The sequence below is a fragment of the Meleagris gallopavo genome, chromosome 3 (assembly GCF_905368555.1).
Source record: "Meleagris gallopavo chromosome 3, MGAL_WU_HG_1.1, whole genome shotgun sequence".
Lineage (NCBI taxonomy): Eukaryota > Metazoa > Chordata > Aves > Galliformes > Phasianidae > Meleagris > Meleagris gallopavo.
In genome coordinates this window covers 92,821,050-92,836,362 of record NC_139406.1, presented here as the reverse complement: position 1 = coordinate 92,836,362, position 15,313 = coordinate 92,821,050, and the positions used below count along the sequence as shown (strand labels likewise).

The window sequence follows — 15,313 nt, the reverse complement described above, 5'->3', positions numbered from 1 at the left end:
ACAGAGTTTTTTGGAGGCCTGTAGCTAGCAGTATCCTCTGAGGTCAACACTGGTTCCAGTATTGTTTAAGTAATTTATCAGTGATTCTGGTGAAGCCTCCTCTGAAAGTTTGCTGATGAAACAAAACTGGGAGGAGTGGCTGATACCCCAGAGTTCTGTGCTGCTATTTGGAAGGATTTTGACAAGCTGGAGGGATGGGCAGAGAAGAACCTCTTATAATTCAACAAAGGCAAGTGCAAGGCCCTGCAACTGGTGAGGAATAGCCCTATGCACCAAGACAGCTGGAGGCAGACCTGATGGAAAGCGACTCTTCAGAGAAAGACCTGGGAATCTGAGTGGACAAAAAGTTGGCCATAAGCCCCCAACCAGGGAAGATGGACTAGATGATCTCCAGAGGTCCCTTCCAACCACAACCATTCTGTGATTCTGTTATTTTTGAGATGTTTTACACTGCCAGGATAGAAAGCAACTGGTTTTTTTCCAGTACTTAAAAGGTGCTTACAATCAGGAGGGAGTCAGACTTCCTATATACTCTGATAGTGATAAGGGGGAATCATTTTAAACTAAGGGAGGATAAATTTATATTAGGTGTGAGGGAGATATCTTTCACTCAGAGATTGGTGAGGTGCTGGAAGATGCTGCCCATAGAAGTTGTGGATGCCTCATCCTGGGAGGCATTCAAGGCCAAGTTGGAGTCCTGGAGTTCTAGAGTCCTGGAGTTCTAGACCTAGTGGTTGGTAGGGGATTTGGAACTAGGTGATCTTCAAGGTCCCTTCCAACCCAAACACATTCTATGGTTCTATGACCAGCTAAAGATGACCACCTTTTGTGTTTCCACTGTGATCTCTAGAGCCTGGTGTGTGGCCCGTGCTTTGGATATTTCATTCTATGTCTGGGAGGGAAATGATTCTGCCAAGGGAAGGAGCTGGCAGCAATGTTACAGGCTATGGTGACCATGATGCTTCTTGAAACCATAAAAACGTGCACCACAAATACCCTATGCAGAGAAAATGGAAGGCACATCTTCCAAGAGGCCCTGCAATACATTAGATGCTCTCCAGAAACTCTAGGAAAGCTGGGCTCAGGGCCAGAGCTATTACTGTCTTTAGCATCAGACAAGTTAGCACAGGAAAGGGGAAGCAGGAGTAATTTATGCCTCAACCAGTTTCACTCAATGGGAGAAAGCAAAGAGAGGTCAGCTGGCGGGGAGGGAAGGAGCCAAAGATTGAGAAAAGTACAGTGCAAAGGGCAGACTCAAGTTGCCTTCCTTTTCTCTTCACCACACACCCTTGTGCTGCATGCTGATAGCACCCAAACAAATATTATCTCCAACAAGACAAAATGAACAGAGGAGTTCCTATGTCTCCCTGTCTCCAGATTCAGAGGGAACCCCTTCCTTTCTTGAAATTTTTGGATTCCAGAGCACCTGGATGTACAAGGATTATGGTGATTGAATATTTGTGGAAAAATGCCTTCAGATTTTCACTATTTTAAGTATTTTTTTAAAAGGATTTACCCGTTTCATCACCAGTCATGCCTGTATCCACTTAGCTCCCAGACTAAAAGCCCACAGTTGTGAATGAGGAGCTGAATGTCCCTCAACAGTAACTACTCAGGTAGGGTTTATGACTGGACTTTGTCAAAGCTGATGCTCTGAGTGGGAAATCACTGAAATTCCTTGAGAGAAATAAAGAGGAAAAGGGACACGTAGAGTCATAGAAATGAGTTGGAAAGGACTCTTAAGAATCATCTAGTCCAACTCTCCTGCAACGAAAAGGGACACCTATAGCTAGATCCAGCCTGACCTGGAATGTCTCAAAGATGGGTAATCCATCACATCTCTGTCCTTCTTGGGCATAAGCCATGAGTTATACGTTGTTTGGATAAGATCCAAGCTCATCTTCACACTGGTAACGACCTTTCCTGGGCTGGAGAAAGGTGCAGGTCACAGATATGGGTTCCTATGGCCCAGGAGTTTGGGCATAGACTGACAAATCACCTCTTCCTCCATGGGAAGAATCAATTTTGCCTTTTCCAATGAAGCAACAGTGCATAGCCATACCCAGGATTGTGCTACTGGTGATCTCCAACATTAACTGCATTTGTTGGCAGCAGACATCCAGATGATGCTTAGAGATGCTTCTTTAGCATAAGATCTGTTCTGGGAGCAGACACTTAGATAATGCTTAGAGGTGCTCCTGTTCTGCAATCCCACAACAACTTTGAGTTCCACACCCAGAGTTGGGAGATGTGTTTTTGCTTCCAGCCTGCAGTAGATGCATGGTAAAAGGGAAGGCAGGTGGAGACAGCAACCACATCTAATACATGTTAACTGATGTGCCAACTAGCACATCAAAACCAAGAACATGAAAATGAAGCAGGCCAAAAACAAAAGGTGTGTTTTTCCATATGCACATCAGTAAGGGGTGTTAACCAAACTAAGTGGCAACTAGGCACAGAGGAAAAGAAATCTTGCACATCATAGCAACCAAGCTTGTTTCATCTGCTCTTCTTTTTTCTGGTGGGAAACCAGGGATTCCCAAATGCAGTGTGCATTGTTATAAAGGGGATGGGCAAACCATGGGGAAATACTGAGCAGTCAGTCCAGGAAAGAAAACTGAAATAAAATGTTGAACAACTTGTAATGGTGTAGGGGCTATCAAGGAGATGGCAATGAACAGCAAGAGCTTTGTGACAGATGGGTGTTATTCCCACCTGTGGCAAGGTGGAAAAATCTGTAGATAAGGTAAAATTGGTACTTATCACATATTTTAGCGTTAATATAGCTTTTTCCACCATAGCACATGACAGCCTCATAAGGAAACTAGTTAAAAGCAAATAACTGTCGATGGCTTGCTGTCAAACAAGAAGTATGTATCAAATGGAATCCTCTGCAGCTTGCCATGGTTCTGCTATGATGCAATATTTTAATTACCGTCTTGACAGACAGAATAAAGAATAAATAGATTGAGCTTGCAGGTGACACACTAGGAGAATCTGCAAAAGAGAATGAAATCTGAACAGGGTAAGCATACTGTTACTGTGAACACATCATCCGCACAAATATAGGATGAGGAAATACCTCTTCCAGTAATTTGGCAGAAAAAGAAGTTGCAGTTACAATAGATCATGCATTTAACATCTTTCGTACTTGGGGAAACAGAACAAAAAAAGGCCTTGTTGAACTCTACATCTATGGAAAAGTTGCACACTTCACGCTGGGCAGTGTAAACTGGAGTTTGATGAGATCCTTCCAATCTCTTCCCCAGTGGGAAAGCTTGAGCTGCTGCATTCTCTCCACTTTCTGCTTTAGGGTTGGTTCATATGGCCACAAAGGAGTTTTTAGGTAGGATCAGAAAGGTTTCTAGCATCTAAGGGAAGAAGAGCTGGAGTTGATTGCTGGGAGAACTGCCTCCAGCATCAGCAGATTGACTATCATTATCCAGATGCATGATAGAAATACTGTCCTCAGCATCTCATTAGTGTCTATTGGGGAAGAAGAATGAATTTGGACATCCTTCCTGGTCCCCTCCATCTCTCTTCTCTCCCTCCTATTGTTCATTCTCATAGCTGTTGAGGGTTCTGGCTACCGTTCCTTTCCTAGCCCAAAAATGTTTAGGTGTTATACTAAGGGGCATGGCTTAGTGGGGAAATATTGGTAGGTGGATGCTTGGATGATCTTGGAAGTCTTTTCCAACCTTGGTGATTCTATGATTCTATGATTTTTTCATTAAAGCATAATTGTCTTGTACTATTCAGGCTTGACTTTGCTTTATAGAACCAAACGTAACCCAAAAATGCTCTTCCATTGACATCACGTAGGAAGATCACTCCAAAGGATTAGACATCCTTTCAACCCCAGAACACCTCCAGGGTTCCCAGCATCAGCAGTACAAGCACCAGATTTGCTGACACAGCTCTGCATAATACGAATGAGATATGGATTTCTCCTTTTTCAGCTGATTTCTCACCCAGGTAAACTCCTGAACACCATGCAGAGCACTGTCATTATGCACAATGAGATTCATCATGCATGAAAACAAGTTCAGTGCTGGTGCAGGAGGACCAGGAAGCAAGCACTGGCTCTGTGCCTGGTGTTCACAATAGTTCATCTGGGGCCTGCCGTGGCTCCAGGGCCTGCTCCAGCATTAGATGTAATCAGCAATTAGATAACCTGCAGACAGTGCTCTTGGGAACAAGAAACTCTCTTTCTGCAGTCTAGAGGAAATGAGTGTAATAAAACGGAGTGCAATAACTTCCGGGAGAAGAAAGCAATTTTGTCGTACAATATATTTAAGCAGGTTGATTTTGCCCTCTCAAACTTATTCTTACAGATTTAATCTATTTACTTTCTCACAAGCACCAGCACATATGTGACACTGGCCAGCTGACCTGGCCATTGTCAATTCTATGCCACACTTAAACAAGAAATGACAGCTATGCAGTCCTCTCCATACTTCTAAGGTACTTGACAGAGCACAAGCTGATTTTGGATTTGCCTCTTATACCCTTTGGAAGGAAAGAAGCTGTCTTGGCTCATTTTTCCTTTTATTTTGCCTCTTTTAACTCAAAAATCCTGAACTTCCCAGTTCTTTTGTTTAGCTTATCAGGGTGTTTTATTGCTCCCATCCCATCTCCATTCTCTTACTTAATGTCACTTTGTTGTTCTGCTTTGTTTGAAAGCAATCCAATACAGAAGGGTGAATACAGCAGTAAACACATGCATTTCCTCTTAACCCTTGTGTTTCTGTTTCTTCTGGGTGCCTTCACACACATAGACATATATCCAACCATATTTTACTCATGCTGAACTTAGTACTTGTACTACAAATCTCCCGAAGTCCAGCATCTTGCCTACAGCTTCAGTGTGACACATTTTTGATGGAAGGGATGGGAAAGGTCTGGAATGCTTCTTCTCTTCCCAGAACCACCAGGCACTTAAGGCCCTGCACTTGGACAGAAGTCCCCAGGCACAGAAACCTTTGCAGAAAGGCTGCAGAACCTCACTACAGTTCAAAAGATGCCAGGAATGGAAACAAAGCTACAACATGTGTCCAAATTTCAGCCAGGAAATGGAGATAGGACTGGAAATGGGATATGTACTATACAGGTCCAAGGGTCATCAAGCAGAAAGGGCTGGAGAAAAGGCTTAAGTCCACTGGCCATCTAGAAATTGAGGCCAAAAACAGAACTGGAGTTAAAATGATGACAGCATGGCTCCAAGGTTCATTCTTGACAAGGCTGGTGATATGCATGCCAGCCACATAGTCCAGACAAGGACAGAAGGGTCAGGTTTGGGTAGAGGAGCTGGTTTATAATGCTGGAGGGCATCATTCTAGAGCAACCTTTATTTGGAGGCATTCTGGCTGTTCTAGACAGGGACATATCCTCCAGTACACTTCAACAACAGCAATCAGAATGCAACCTTTTACTTAAGTAATGACCTCTGCTTAAAGCTTCACAGTTCAAAAAGCCTAGAATAAACAAGCAAGACTGAGTGTGAGTCATACAGAATGGAATTAGTAGAATGCTGCCGTGGATACTGATTGGACATGCAGCAGTCAGAGAACTACCTTCACCTTAATGGTTCTGGGAAAGAGGGAAATCTGACATGTTGACACCAACTACAAACGACAGTTCATAAATCTGTCAGCCTGACTATGACTGCACGCTCCTGACTTCTGTTTGCACTGATCAGATGAAGGTCCTATTCTAGTATATACTGCAGCCCAAAGTCTACACACTCACATATTCAGCTATCTCAGGTTTGTCCCCATGGGTTGCAGCAAAGAGTGTCTTGTCAAGGTGATGGAGAGCGAGTATTTTGGTACTGTAGATGGCAAGAAAGTCGAAAGAAACACCTGTGGCTTGGCTTGCCAATGAGAATTCTTTGCAAAGTGGTTTTAGCAGATTTGCTCTGGGAAGCCATTCTGCTCCGCTAGCAGGAGAAACACCTCATTTGCAAACCCCACTGGGTTGAAGGTGCTTCACAGAAACAGCCATGGCCAGAGTCAGGCATTCTCCCCAAGCCCTGAAACAGAGAATATATAGTGAAGGAAACTCTCTGCATGCCACCAGCCTATGCAAATGCTGAGCAAACTCCCAAAGTGCCAGTTCAGCCCTAAAACCTTGCAGACCTAGTAATTCCAGTTTTAATTGCTGCACTAATCCCTGCTAACCCCTTCTCTTGACCCATGAAAGAAGCTGCCATTATCTCCATTTCCTTATTTTCAAACTGGCCATTTCTCCCCAGCACAGAGCAAACCGTGTAATACTTAACTCTAGCATTACTCTGCTTTCAGTTCCAGCTACTTCTTTTTACCTCCCAAGGTAAAAGGATTACCTTGAGCATATCTCTACCTGAATCCACTTCTCCCCAGTGCAGACCACATTCCTGCTGCTGGATTTTACCCCTTCTGCCTTTTTCACTGCCTCTGACGACATATTTTTCCACTTTCCATTCACAGTAGGAACCCTACACTTCAGTAAATTCATTCAACAAGCCCCAAACCTACAAGGCTGGGTTATTCAGCAGTGTTTGGCTGTATGTTGCTTTAGAAAAGAAAGCCCTGCCATGAGACAATCACAACTTTGCCATCCTCCTTACCTGTGGAGTGGGAGATGTGGGTTTTAGATCAGTGAGTTTTCAGAAGAGCTTCCTTACCTGGTACTTTTTCCATATTATCTACGATAGCAAATTGGTCCCTAGGCACTCTGCTCACCTATTCTACTGGCAGCATCCTATAATTATTGCTGTCCTTACCCTGTCATTTCAGTATTACTGGGATGACTCCAGATCCTGTAGTCCTGTAACTTTAAGGTCCTCTTTCTTCCTTCCCAGCAGAGGAAAGAACTCTCCCCATGAAGTAATGGAACTGATAATGCTAAATTTGTTGAGGGTGAGAAAACCAGAGAGCTGTACGTGTTGTATGTTTCTGTTGAGAATGTGTGAAGCATACAAGACACCAAAGGAACAGGAAGGATGAAAGAACATGCTTTGCCTTCCTGATAACCAGATGTGCCATGAGATTGCTCACATACGGACTACAAAAAGTCAGACTGACTCACAGATAATGCCTGAACTTGGTCATTGGGCACTCTCTGATACTGGTATCTTGTGAGTTAATGTGACCGATGGTGCACAGAGCAACTGAATTATGCTCAAGCTATTTCAAAGCTGAAACTTGACAGGTTTTGTGCATCTGAGTTGCAAACCAACAAACAGCACTAGCAGCTGATTTCAGCAGATGTTAGACCACAAAAACACACCACACACACCCAGTTCCTGCTGGAATAACTGGTAATGATAAATAAAAATGAGCCGTGAAAGAAATGAGGGAAGAGGGAGCTTGTGGGCACATATTTGGTTTCATAGTAGAGGACTCTGAATGCACACTGAAAAGTCAGGAGCTGGAATTTCTTCTGACAAGACTCAGACTCATTTGCTAGAAAATGCTGATTCTGCAGAATTAAACCCAGCTGTGACATACAGAGTTTGTCAAAACTGCATTCCCAGACTCCCTTCAACAGCAAACTTCTTAGGCTCCCTCCCTCAGCGGCCTCTATCAAGCTCATTTCCTGCAAGACTTCGCTATTTCTTTGGGACCTACCGAACCTGGGTCACAACTGCAATCCTTTTTATTGGACCACTCTGTGCTCTGAAGACCTGTCCTGCCTCGTAGATCAGAATGTCCCATGCTGTCTCTGCTGACTAGCTTAGCACTTTCTATGTCTACGTCTAATCCCATTTCGGATCTGGTAAGCAGGTCAGAAAGTTGGTTCCTTACTTGCTTGGGTCTTAGAATCATTAAGGTCAGAAAAGTCCTTAAAGATAATCTAGTCCATCTAGTTTTGTATGCATGGGGCTGTGCATGCAGCATACATGAAAAGAAGGCATCACACATGTCAGGAGTCTTGCATATGTTTGTGCAGGCAGGGAATTTGGTCACAGAGGGAGCTGCACACACATGGCATGCAGGCTGGTTGTGGATGTATCAGGAGCACACGTGCACGCAGGGGATCTGTGCCTGTGTGTTTTGGGGTCATAAATACAGCAGATGAAAAGAGTTGTGAATGCAACGCTTTGCTCACGAAGAGGGTTATGCACGAATGAAGATCTGCATGTAAGGAGTTCCCCTGCTGATTGATGCCCTTCCCCCAGAGAAATCAACTGAACGGGGCGGGGTGGAAAAAGCCTTGAAATGGGGGTAGGGAGGCAAGGAGCCAGAGGTAGGCTGGTTTTGATCTCAGGTAGCCTCCAATTACTCCGGGCGCCAAAGCCCCCCCCTTCAACGCCTACCCCTTTCCCGGCCTCCGGAGCGACCGAGCGGGGAAACGAAACCAGTTGAGGCCGGGGAGGCGAAGGGGGAGGGCGGCGCAGGGCGTGGAGGCGGACCGCTGGGCGTCGCCATTGCCCCTTTCCCGCCCCCAGCGCTCAGCCCTACCGCTAGCACAGCGCGCTCATCGTCTCTTTGCGCATCTCCTCGGCCCCATCGCCGCACCATGAAGGCGTTTCTGTTCGCCGTGTTGGCTGCGGTGCTGTGCGTGGAGAGAGGTAAGAGGGCTACCCCCGGATACCATCACATCTTCCCGAGGTCCTTCAAGGTTTTTGCTGCTTTGGGAGCGAATTAGTGGGGTCTGCGTCTTGCAGGAGGTGGTCTGGAAGTTGTAGGCATGCGGGTAGCGAAAAGAGGTGGTGGTGGTGGGGGGGTTTTCGGCGTTCCCCCCTGAACGGGGGTGAGTGGTGCAGGGGGTTGGCGGAGGTTCTGGGAGAGGGAGGGAGATCTTGCCAAGACCTCTCAGCAGTGTTCCTCTTGCAGCTGGAACTTCAGTGTCTGTATTATAGGTGCGCACCTCCAGCTGTGCACGTCTGTATTTTGGAGCTTTTCCCAGTTGCAGCTCGAACAAAGAGCAGGGGTGGCTCCGCTCCCCCCTTTCGCTGCAGCAAGTCGGGATAACGGCGCTGAAATGGGCTGAGATGCTGCCGAGAGGAAGGAGGATGGGGGGGGAGGGGGTGAGATGGAGACCTGCCCCGGTAATGGCAGATGGAGTCGAGTCTGGGCAGAACCGCTTGAGATTGAGCTGCTGTTGTTCCCCAGCGTTCTTAACGACAGGCTGATATGGCCAGCAGGTGGGAGGTGGCACCCCGAAGGGACAGGGTCGTATGGAGCAACGTCTTGGAGCTGCTCTTGAACCCAGGGTCAACGTGCTGCCTGTTGCTGGGTGCGAAACTGCAAGTTGGCTAAGTTGCAGGTCTGCAGTCTTCATGACTCAATTTCTGCCTAGCCGAACTCCATGGGGCCATGCAAAACCCTGCGTTGTTTTCGTATGGCAGTTCTTGGAGAAAGCTAGACAAAGGGCAAACTGGGAGAATTTTTTGTCATCTGACCCTCTTGTCAGAAAGCACAGACTCTCTCTGTGGCTCTCGAGGACACCAATGAGAATAAACTAATTGTTTTCTGCCCTTCTTATATCCCCCTACTCTTGGGGTTTGTGAAGCAACTGGCAGTTTAAGCTCTGGGTCTCCGTCAAAACCCAGCTGGCATGTGCTCAGGCCCAGGCAAGAAGAGGTTAATGCATTCCCCCCCCCCCATACATCCCCCCACCCCCCCAGCCCCTTCCAAAAAAACCCACTTCCACTTAAAATTAGGTTCTTCTTACCCAGGCGAAAGGCTTTGCTGTGAGTTTGCTTTATCTGCAAACATTTCCAGCACATCCAGGGAGTTTTTTTTTTTTTTTTGCCTGGGGTTCAAAGTACCCCGAAGAGCTGGCATATGGTGTGTAAGAATCTTGTCTAAGAGCAGTGTAAGGAAAAGAACATTTGGCGTAGGGATGAATGGAGAGCTGCCGAAGCAACAGCATTTTTCGGCGTTTTTCACTGGTGCTGCTGAGCTTTGGAGTGGGCTTTTAAAGGCTTTTTTGTTGTCCCTGCATTGCTCTTTGCAAGGAGGGGTTCAACCTCTTATCTGAAGAATTATCCCAAATGATATGCTCTGCTTTAGAAGCCCTTTGTTCCCCCAAGGAACCAAGCAGCAAACAAATAAACACATAAATTCTTCCTATTGAAGAAAACTGCCTTTTCTAGTTGATGAAAACGAGGCTTTCTTTTTGCATTGTTCAGTCTTTTTTTTTTTTTTTTTTTCCTTTAGCCTTGAGCTCCAACTCTTTGCTCTGTCTCCAGCTGCGTAAAATAATTCTGCTTCCCTCTTGTGCCTTTTGTCTGAAGTACGCAGCCTGCTTGCTCTCCTCACTCTGCAGTCGGTCATTTAGTTCTGTTTTGCCTAAGCAGAAAGCAGCAGTAGTTAATTAAGACTGAATATTTCCTCTCTTAAGCTATGCTGCAAGACTTACCCATCCTGGAAAGACTTAGTCTACGCTTAGACAAAGAGTAATAGATAGATGTGACAAAGGAAAAGGTGTGGACAGGACAGTGTTAAGAACAATGATTTAATGGCAGGAGATTTAATGCCTAGAGGCACTTTTATTTGTACATACAAATATTTCTGATGTGTATGTATCTGTAATCTTTAAGGCATAATGAATAGTACTGCACCACTCAACTTGTGCATTCAGCATAATAAGCGAATGCTTACGGGAATGGATGTGCTACCATAATGCTCATGGAAAGTCTATAATCCATTTAATTCCTGCTTGCTGATGATTCCAGTGAGATGGAATGAGTCGCTTTGCCTTCTTGAGCCTCAGTTTGCAATCAGGGTGGTTGCAAGAAGAAGGGTTTGGGACAGTCAGCTGAAACTTGAGAGTAGGGACATACTGGGGATAGTGGAAAAAGGAGGGAGACAGGCTTTCCTAGGATGTCTCGGCTGATTTTTGGCCAGTGAAGTGAAGAATGCCAATCCATGGAAATGACGTTGACAGTCAATGATAGCCCTGCAATGAGTGGCTCAGTCCTGCCTTTCTCTTAGTCCTCCTCCTCTCCTAAGTCCTCCTCCTCTCCTAGACCCAAAGGCATGTTCCAATGAGGAATCTGCCCTGTGGCCTTGACTCAACTGGTGTCAACTGGTAATCCCAGATGCTTTATGTAGGTTGTGACTGCGCTGTTGGCATGTTGGGGTAATATTGCTTTGTTGGCAGACTGATGATGATGGTTGAAGGCTCTATGAGACAGTCCAGGAAATTCTTGCTAGGGGGTTGTGATGTTGGCTTCATCTCTGGATTCAGGCCCAACCCCTAACCTGCTTTGATCTGTTTCTGTGAGATTTGCTATTATGTTTTTGCTTCATTCTTTTTTTTCCCCTGCCTTGGCCATTGCTGCTCAAAAATCATTCTTCTGAGCACAACTGTTTTTTTTCCCCCAGTTTTCCTGTAAAGGGCTTTTTATTTTTTTTTTCTGAGAGAGACAAGATTGAGAAGAACCTCAAGAAGTCATGCAGGCCCATAGCAGAATGGGGCAGCTGCTATCAACATTTTTCCAATTTATTCTTCAAAATATACCACAGCAGGGACTGCCAAGTCTTAGCAAAATCATCCAGGGCTTCTCTGATATCCCCTTCTTAGGATAATCTGTTTGCCATGGGAGTGAGAGGGATAAGGAGCAGGAGTACAAGGCAGCCTTGTACTTCCCCCCATCCTGAATCTTCCTCTCCTCCATTTTGCATCCTATAAACAAGGAAGAGAGAGGCAGTGCTTCACAGAAGAGTTTGCAGTCTGAATGCTCCAAAATCAGAGCCTGTCAAGCGTTGGGAATAGACCAGCTCTCTGTGTATGTAGGTCAACAGTTGCAGTGTGGATGTGATGTTCCTGTATGTAAAATACAGAGAAGATCATCTGTCCACTGCAAAATACACATGTCAATGCTGAGTCACTGGTCCAGGCTGTTTCTGCAACCATTTCCCTCCACTAAATACTGTTTCCCAATCTTTGATTTTACATGGGCAGACCTGAAGGATGTGAGAAGGGAGCTAGCCTAGTACAATCCATTCCCCTAATGTAGGGGATAGACCACATTAGGGGGTCTGCCATGTAGGAAATCATGCTCATTTGTTCTCCCTTTGCCCCAGATTAGAAGAGTTTGTTGCTTATGCTGCCATCGTAATGCTATGACTCCCTGGGTAGCAGGGCAGTACAAGTCCTTGCAGGCCTTGCTGAAATGCTGGGCTTGCTCTTGCTAGCAAATCATTTCTACCATGTGTTAGCTTGAGCATAGGCTGAGCTTTGTGTCCTGCTGCCAAAGGCACGCCATGAAAAACTCAAACCTGTAGTCACATCACACCTTGGGCATTTCCCATCAGTGACCACTGTGGCAAAGGTGAGCAAGCTTAAATTTCAGACTCCAGCCTGCAAGCCTGAGCTTGTTTTTGTGTTTCAGGTTGACATGGACCTGCTCTTGGTATAAACAGGCACATGCTGTAAAGTAGCAGGCTGACCTGCAATTGCATGGAGACTTTTATTGGCCAACTAACCAGAGTCTCCGACCAAGATCTTAAAATGTATTCCTCTGCTTGAACCCTTCACTTGGCCAAATTTTGGGAGCAAAAAGCCTATCACAGATTGACACAAGCGTGGGCTGTGGCTGGTGCAGTGAGTGCTGAGTTGGAGGTGGGAGCCACAGCAGGGATATCTTCCCACTGGCCTTTTGCTAAGATGTGCCTTTTCCTTGCAGCCCACACGCTCGTCTGCTTTTCGTGCTCGGATGCATCCTCCAACTGGGCCTGCCTGACACCTGTCAAGTGTGGAGAGAATGAAAACCACTGTGTGACAACGTACGTCGGAGTGGGAATCGGTGAGTGGTGATGAGACCTTCTGCCCTTAGCTGGATCACCTAGGGAGGTGCAAGAAGGTTTTCTTTCATTTGGTTGGAGAAAGGAGAAAGTGATGCTTGTTTGCTGAGTGCTGGATCATCCCAAGAGTGTTTTATGAGGAACTTGCTGCCAAACCAAGTCACGTTAAGGCCCACGTGCATGAACTCGTGCTAGGAGTCTGAAGGGAATTTAGGAGTGGAGAGAGAAGGTTGCTGATAAATTCAATGGAAGGGTAGAGGATTTCCTCTGCAGGAAGTTCTAGGGTTACCCTTCCTGCTTTTGCCCTGTGCTGTCTGCTGTTCTGGTGTTATTTCTGAGTCCTTCCATTGCTTTGCTCTCTCTGGGTGCAGCAGGATTGCCGGGAATTTGCAAATTTCTTCACCAAGCATGGGCTTTTGACAGAAGGGAACAGGCACCAGGAAAAATCTGAAGGATCTCTCAGGAAAGCAGGCTGCTTTGGCAGGTCTCCTGGTGGCATTGCCAAGCCTGCATCCCACCTTGGGTTGCCTCACTTTCCTCCAGCTTCTGCTTCTGGCATGCAGGAGGGAAGACAGTTTCAAACCCAAGTTTTGCAGTCCATAATGTGGGCGGCTCGTGCATGCATAAACAGAGGCTGGAAGCTTTTATAAACCTGTCACCTGCTAACGGCTTCCTGTTTCTTGTTCTCACTTGTAAATGTGAGCTGTGCCAAGCTCAGAACACAGTGTTTGCTCTTGAATCCCTCTCTGACTCTCCCAGTCTCACCTGAGGAGCCCTAGGATTGAACTTGAGTGGGATTTTTGAGATTATTTCTTTCACCACATTTCTGAATTCTGTCCAGCTGCCTGGAAGAGGTGTTGTGTACTATGGAAAGTCAGCGGGAATGTATCTTGAGGTGCAAAGACTGATATAGGTTACTGAGAAACTACAACCTCTATGCTGCTTATCTTTTCAGTACCGTTATCTCCTTTGCAAAATGTGATCTGAAAGCTGAAAAGTTTTAAACTCATCTCCTTTCTGCTTTTCTTCCCAACCTAAATTCAGGTGGCAAGTCTGGCCAGTCCATCTCCAAAGGCTGCTCTCCCATTTGCCCCAGTGCTGGGATTAACCTCGGCATTGCGGCTGCCTCCGTCTACTGCTGCGACTCCTTCCTCTGCAACATCAGTGGCTCTAGCAGCGTTAAAGCCAGCTATGCTGTCCTGGCCTTGAGTATCCTGGTTAGCTTTGTCTACATCCTCAGGGCTCGTGAGTGATGGGGAAGGCCAAAGAAGACCCAGCGCCAGGGGACCTCTGCATCTCTGCAACATGGCGCCTTGTCTTCCGTTGGCCATCACAGGTCTCATTAGCTGATGTCTTCTCTATTGTTGCCTACAAGGAGATCTACTTCTCAGCAGGCTTCCAACAGTGATTGTTTCCCAGACTTTACGCTCTTCCAGTATCAGAGACCTGAGTGGCTGGGCCTAACCCTTCTCCTCCTCCTTCGGACATACCCCACTGCACTCTAGCACTTCCCGGTGGATTGTTTTGGAAAGGTTTCTGCTTTTTTAACCTGTGCCCCCAGTTTCTAAGGTTGCTTAAAACAAGGTTGGGACTCACTGAGAAGCAGTTGTTCCCAGACACCGCTCACTCAAGTGTTCAGATGGTCCTGGAGGTGCCTGGCACCAATGTGCCCCAGCATGTGCCCCCAGGCATGGGGAACGCGTGACCCCAGTGGAGACAAATTCCCAATCCCTGCAGCTGGAGTCTCTTTTTATAAATTTCTTCCAATCTCGGGCTGACTTTTTCTGGAAAACAAATGACGTGTACCTAGTCCCTCTGAGCTCTGTAAGTGCCAGACCTGAATAAACATGCTCCTGTTGTTACCTGAGAGGGGATGTGTACTGTGTGTGTTTCCTTGCTGCCACCAGAGAGATTAGAAACACTTGAGGAAAACTCAAATATTATGCCCAGCATGAGAGCTTCTTACACTCTCAAGTGTTTTTTGAGCACTCCATCTCAGCAGTTCACCTCTGAGCAGCGAGTCCACCTCCACCCTGTCTCTCCTTTCTGAGAGCCCTGATAAAATGCCCTTTGGCCAGCATGCTTCACATCTCTTGGGCATAGCTTTTTCCAGGTGCATTTTTGTGAAAAATGCCAGTCGTTGGGATCTGAGTCAACCCTATTGCTCCTAACACTGCGAATTAGCCTTGTACAAGTTAGTCTGCGTGATATAGAGACTTGGTGCCTCAATTTCCCTGCTTACAGACTTGGGATCATGATAATGGATAACTTCAATACCTAAATGAGCCAGGGCCAAAGGTCTGTTTGCAAAATATAATGAAGTCTGAGGTGAAGAGATGAGTATTCAGATATTTAAGTTTAAGCTGCAATCCCTGGATGGTTGACGGTGTCTGTGGACTACAGAAGGTGACTTCACCAAACCTACTACATCTGCTGCCTTCCAGATCCCAGGATTTTCCCAGATCACTGCACTGCTCCTGGAAGCTTTCAGCCATCCCATGGGAGACATGTCTTCCTGCTGCCTCCACGTTTTACTGGTTTCCTACCTACTTTTCCTACCTGCTAAACTCAAG

General features: G+C 46.2%; 1 protein-coding gene across 1 annotated transcript; it reads left to right on the top strand.

Moving 5' to 3' along the window:
• The first annotated feature begins 8,369 nt into the window (after window positions 1-8,369).
• On the top strand, window positions 8,370-14,297 carry LOC100540894 (lymphocyte antigen 6E). Its single transcript, XM_003205321.4, has 3 exons — window positions 8,370-8,554; window positions 12,623-12,742; window positions 13,785-14,297. The coding sequence occupies exons 1-3, from the start codon at window positions 8,503-8,505 to the stop codon at window positions 13,991-13,993; spliced, it is 381 nt and encodes a 126-aa protein (XP_003205369.2). The 5' UTR covers window positions 8,370-8,502; the 3' UTR covers window positions 13,994-14,297.
• The last annotated feature ends 1,016 nt before the right edge of the window (window positions 14,298-15,313 follow it).

Coding starts and splice junctions, on each gene's coding strand:
- LOC100540894 (XM_003205321.4), top strand. CDS start 8,503: ATGAAGGCGTTTCTGTTCGCCGTGTTGGCTGCGGTGCTGTGCGTGGAG. Junction 8,555..12,622: donor GGTGCTGTGCGTGGAGAGAG/GTAAGAGGGCTA, acceptor TTTTCCTTGCAG/CCCACACGCTCGTCTGCTTT. Junction 12,743..13,784: donor GTACGTCGGAGTGGGAATCG/GTGAGTGGTGAT, acceptor ACCTAAATTCAG/GTGGCAAGTCTGGCCAGTCC.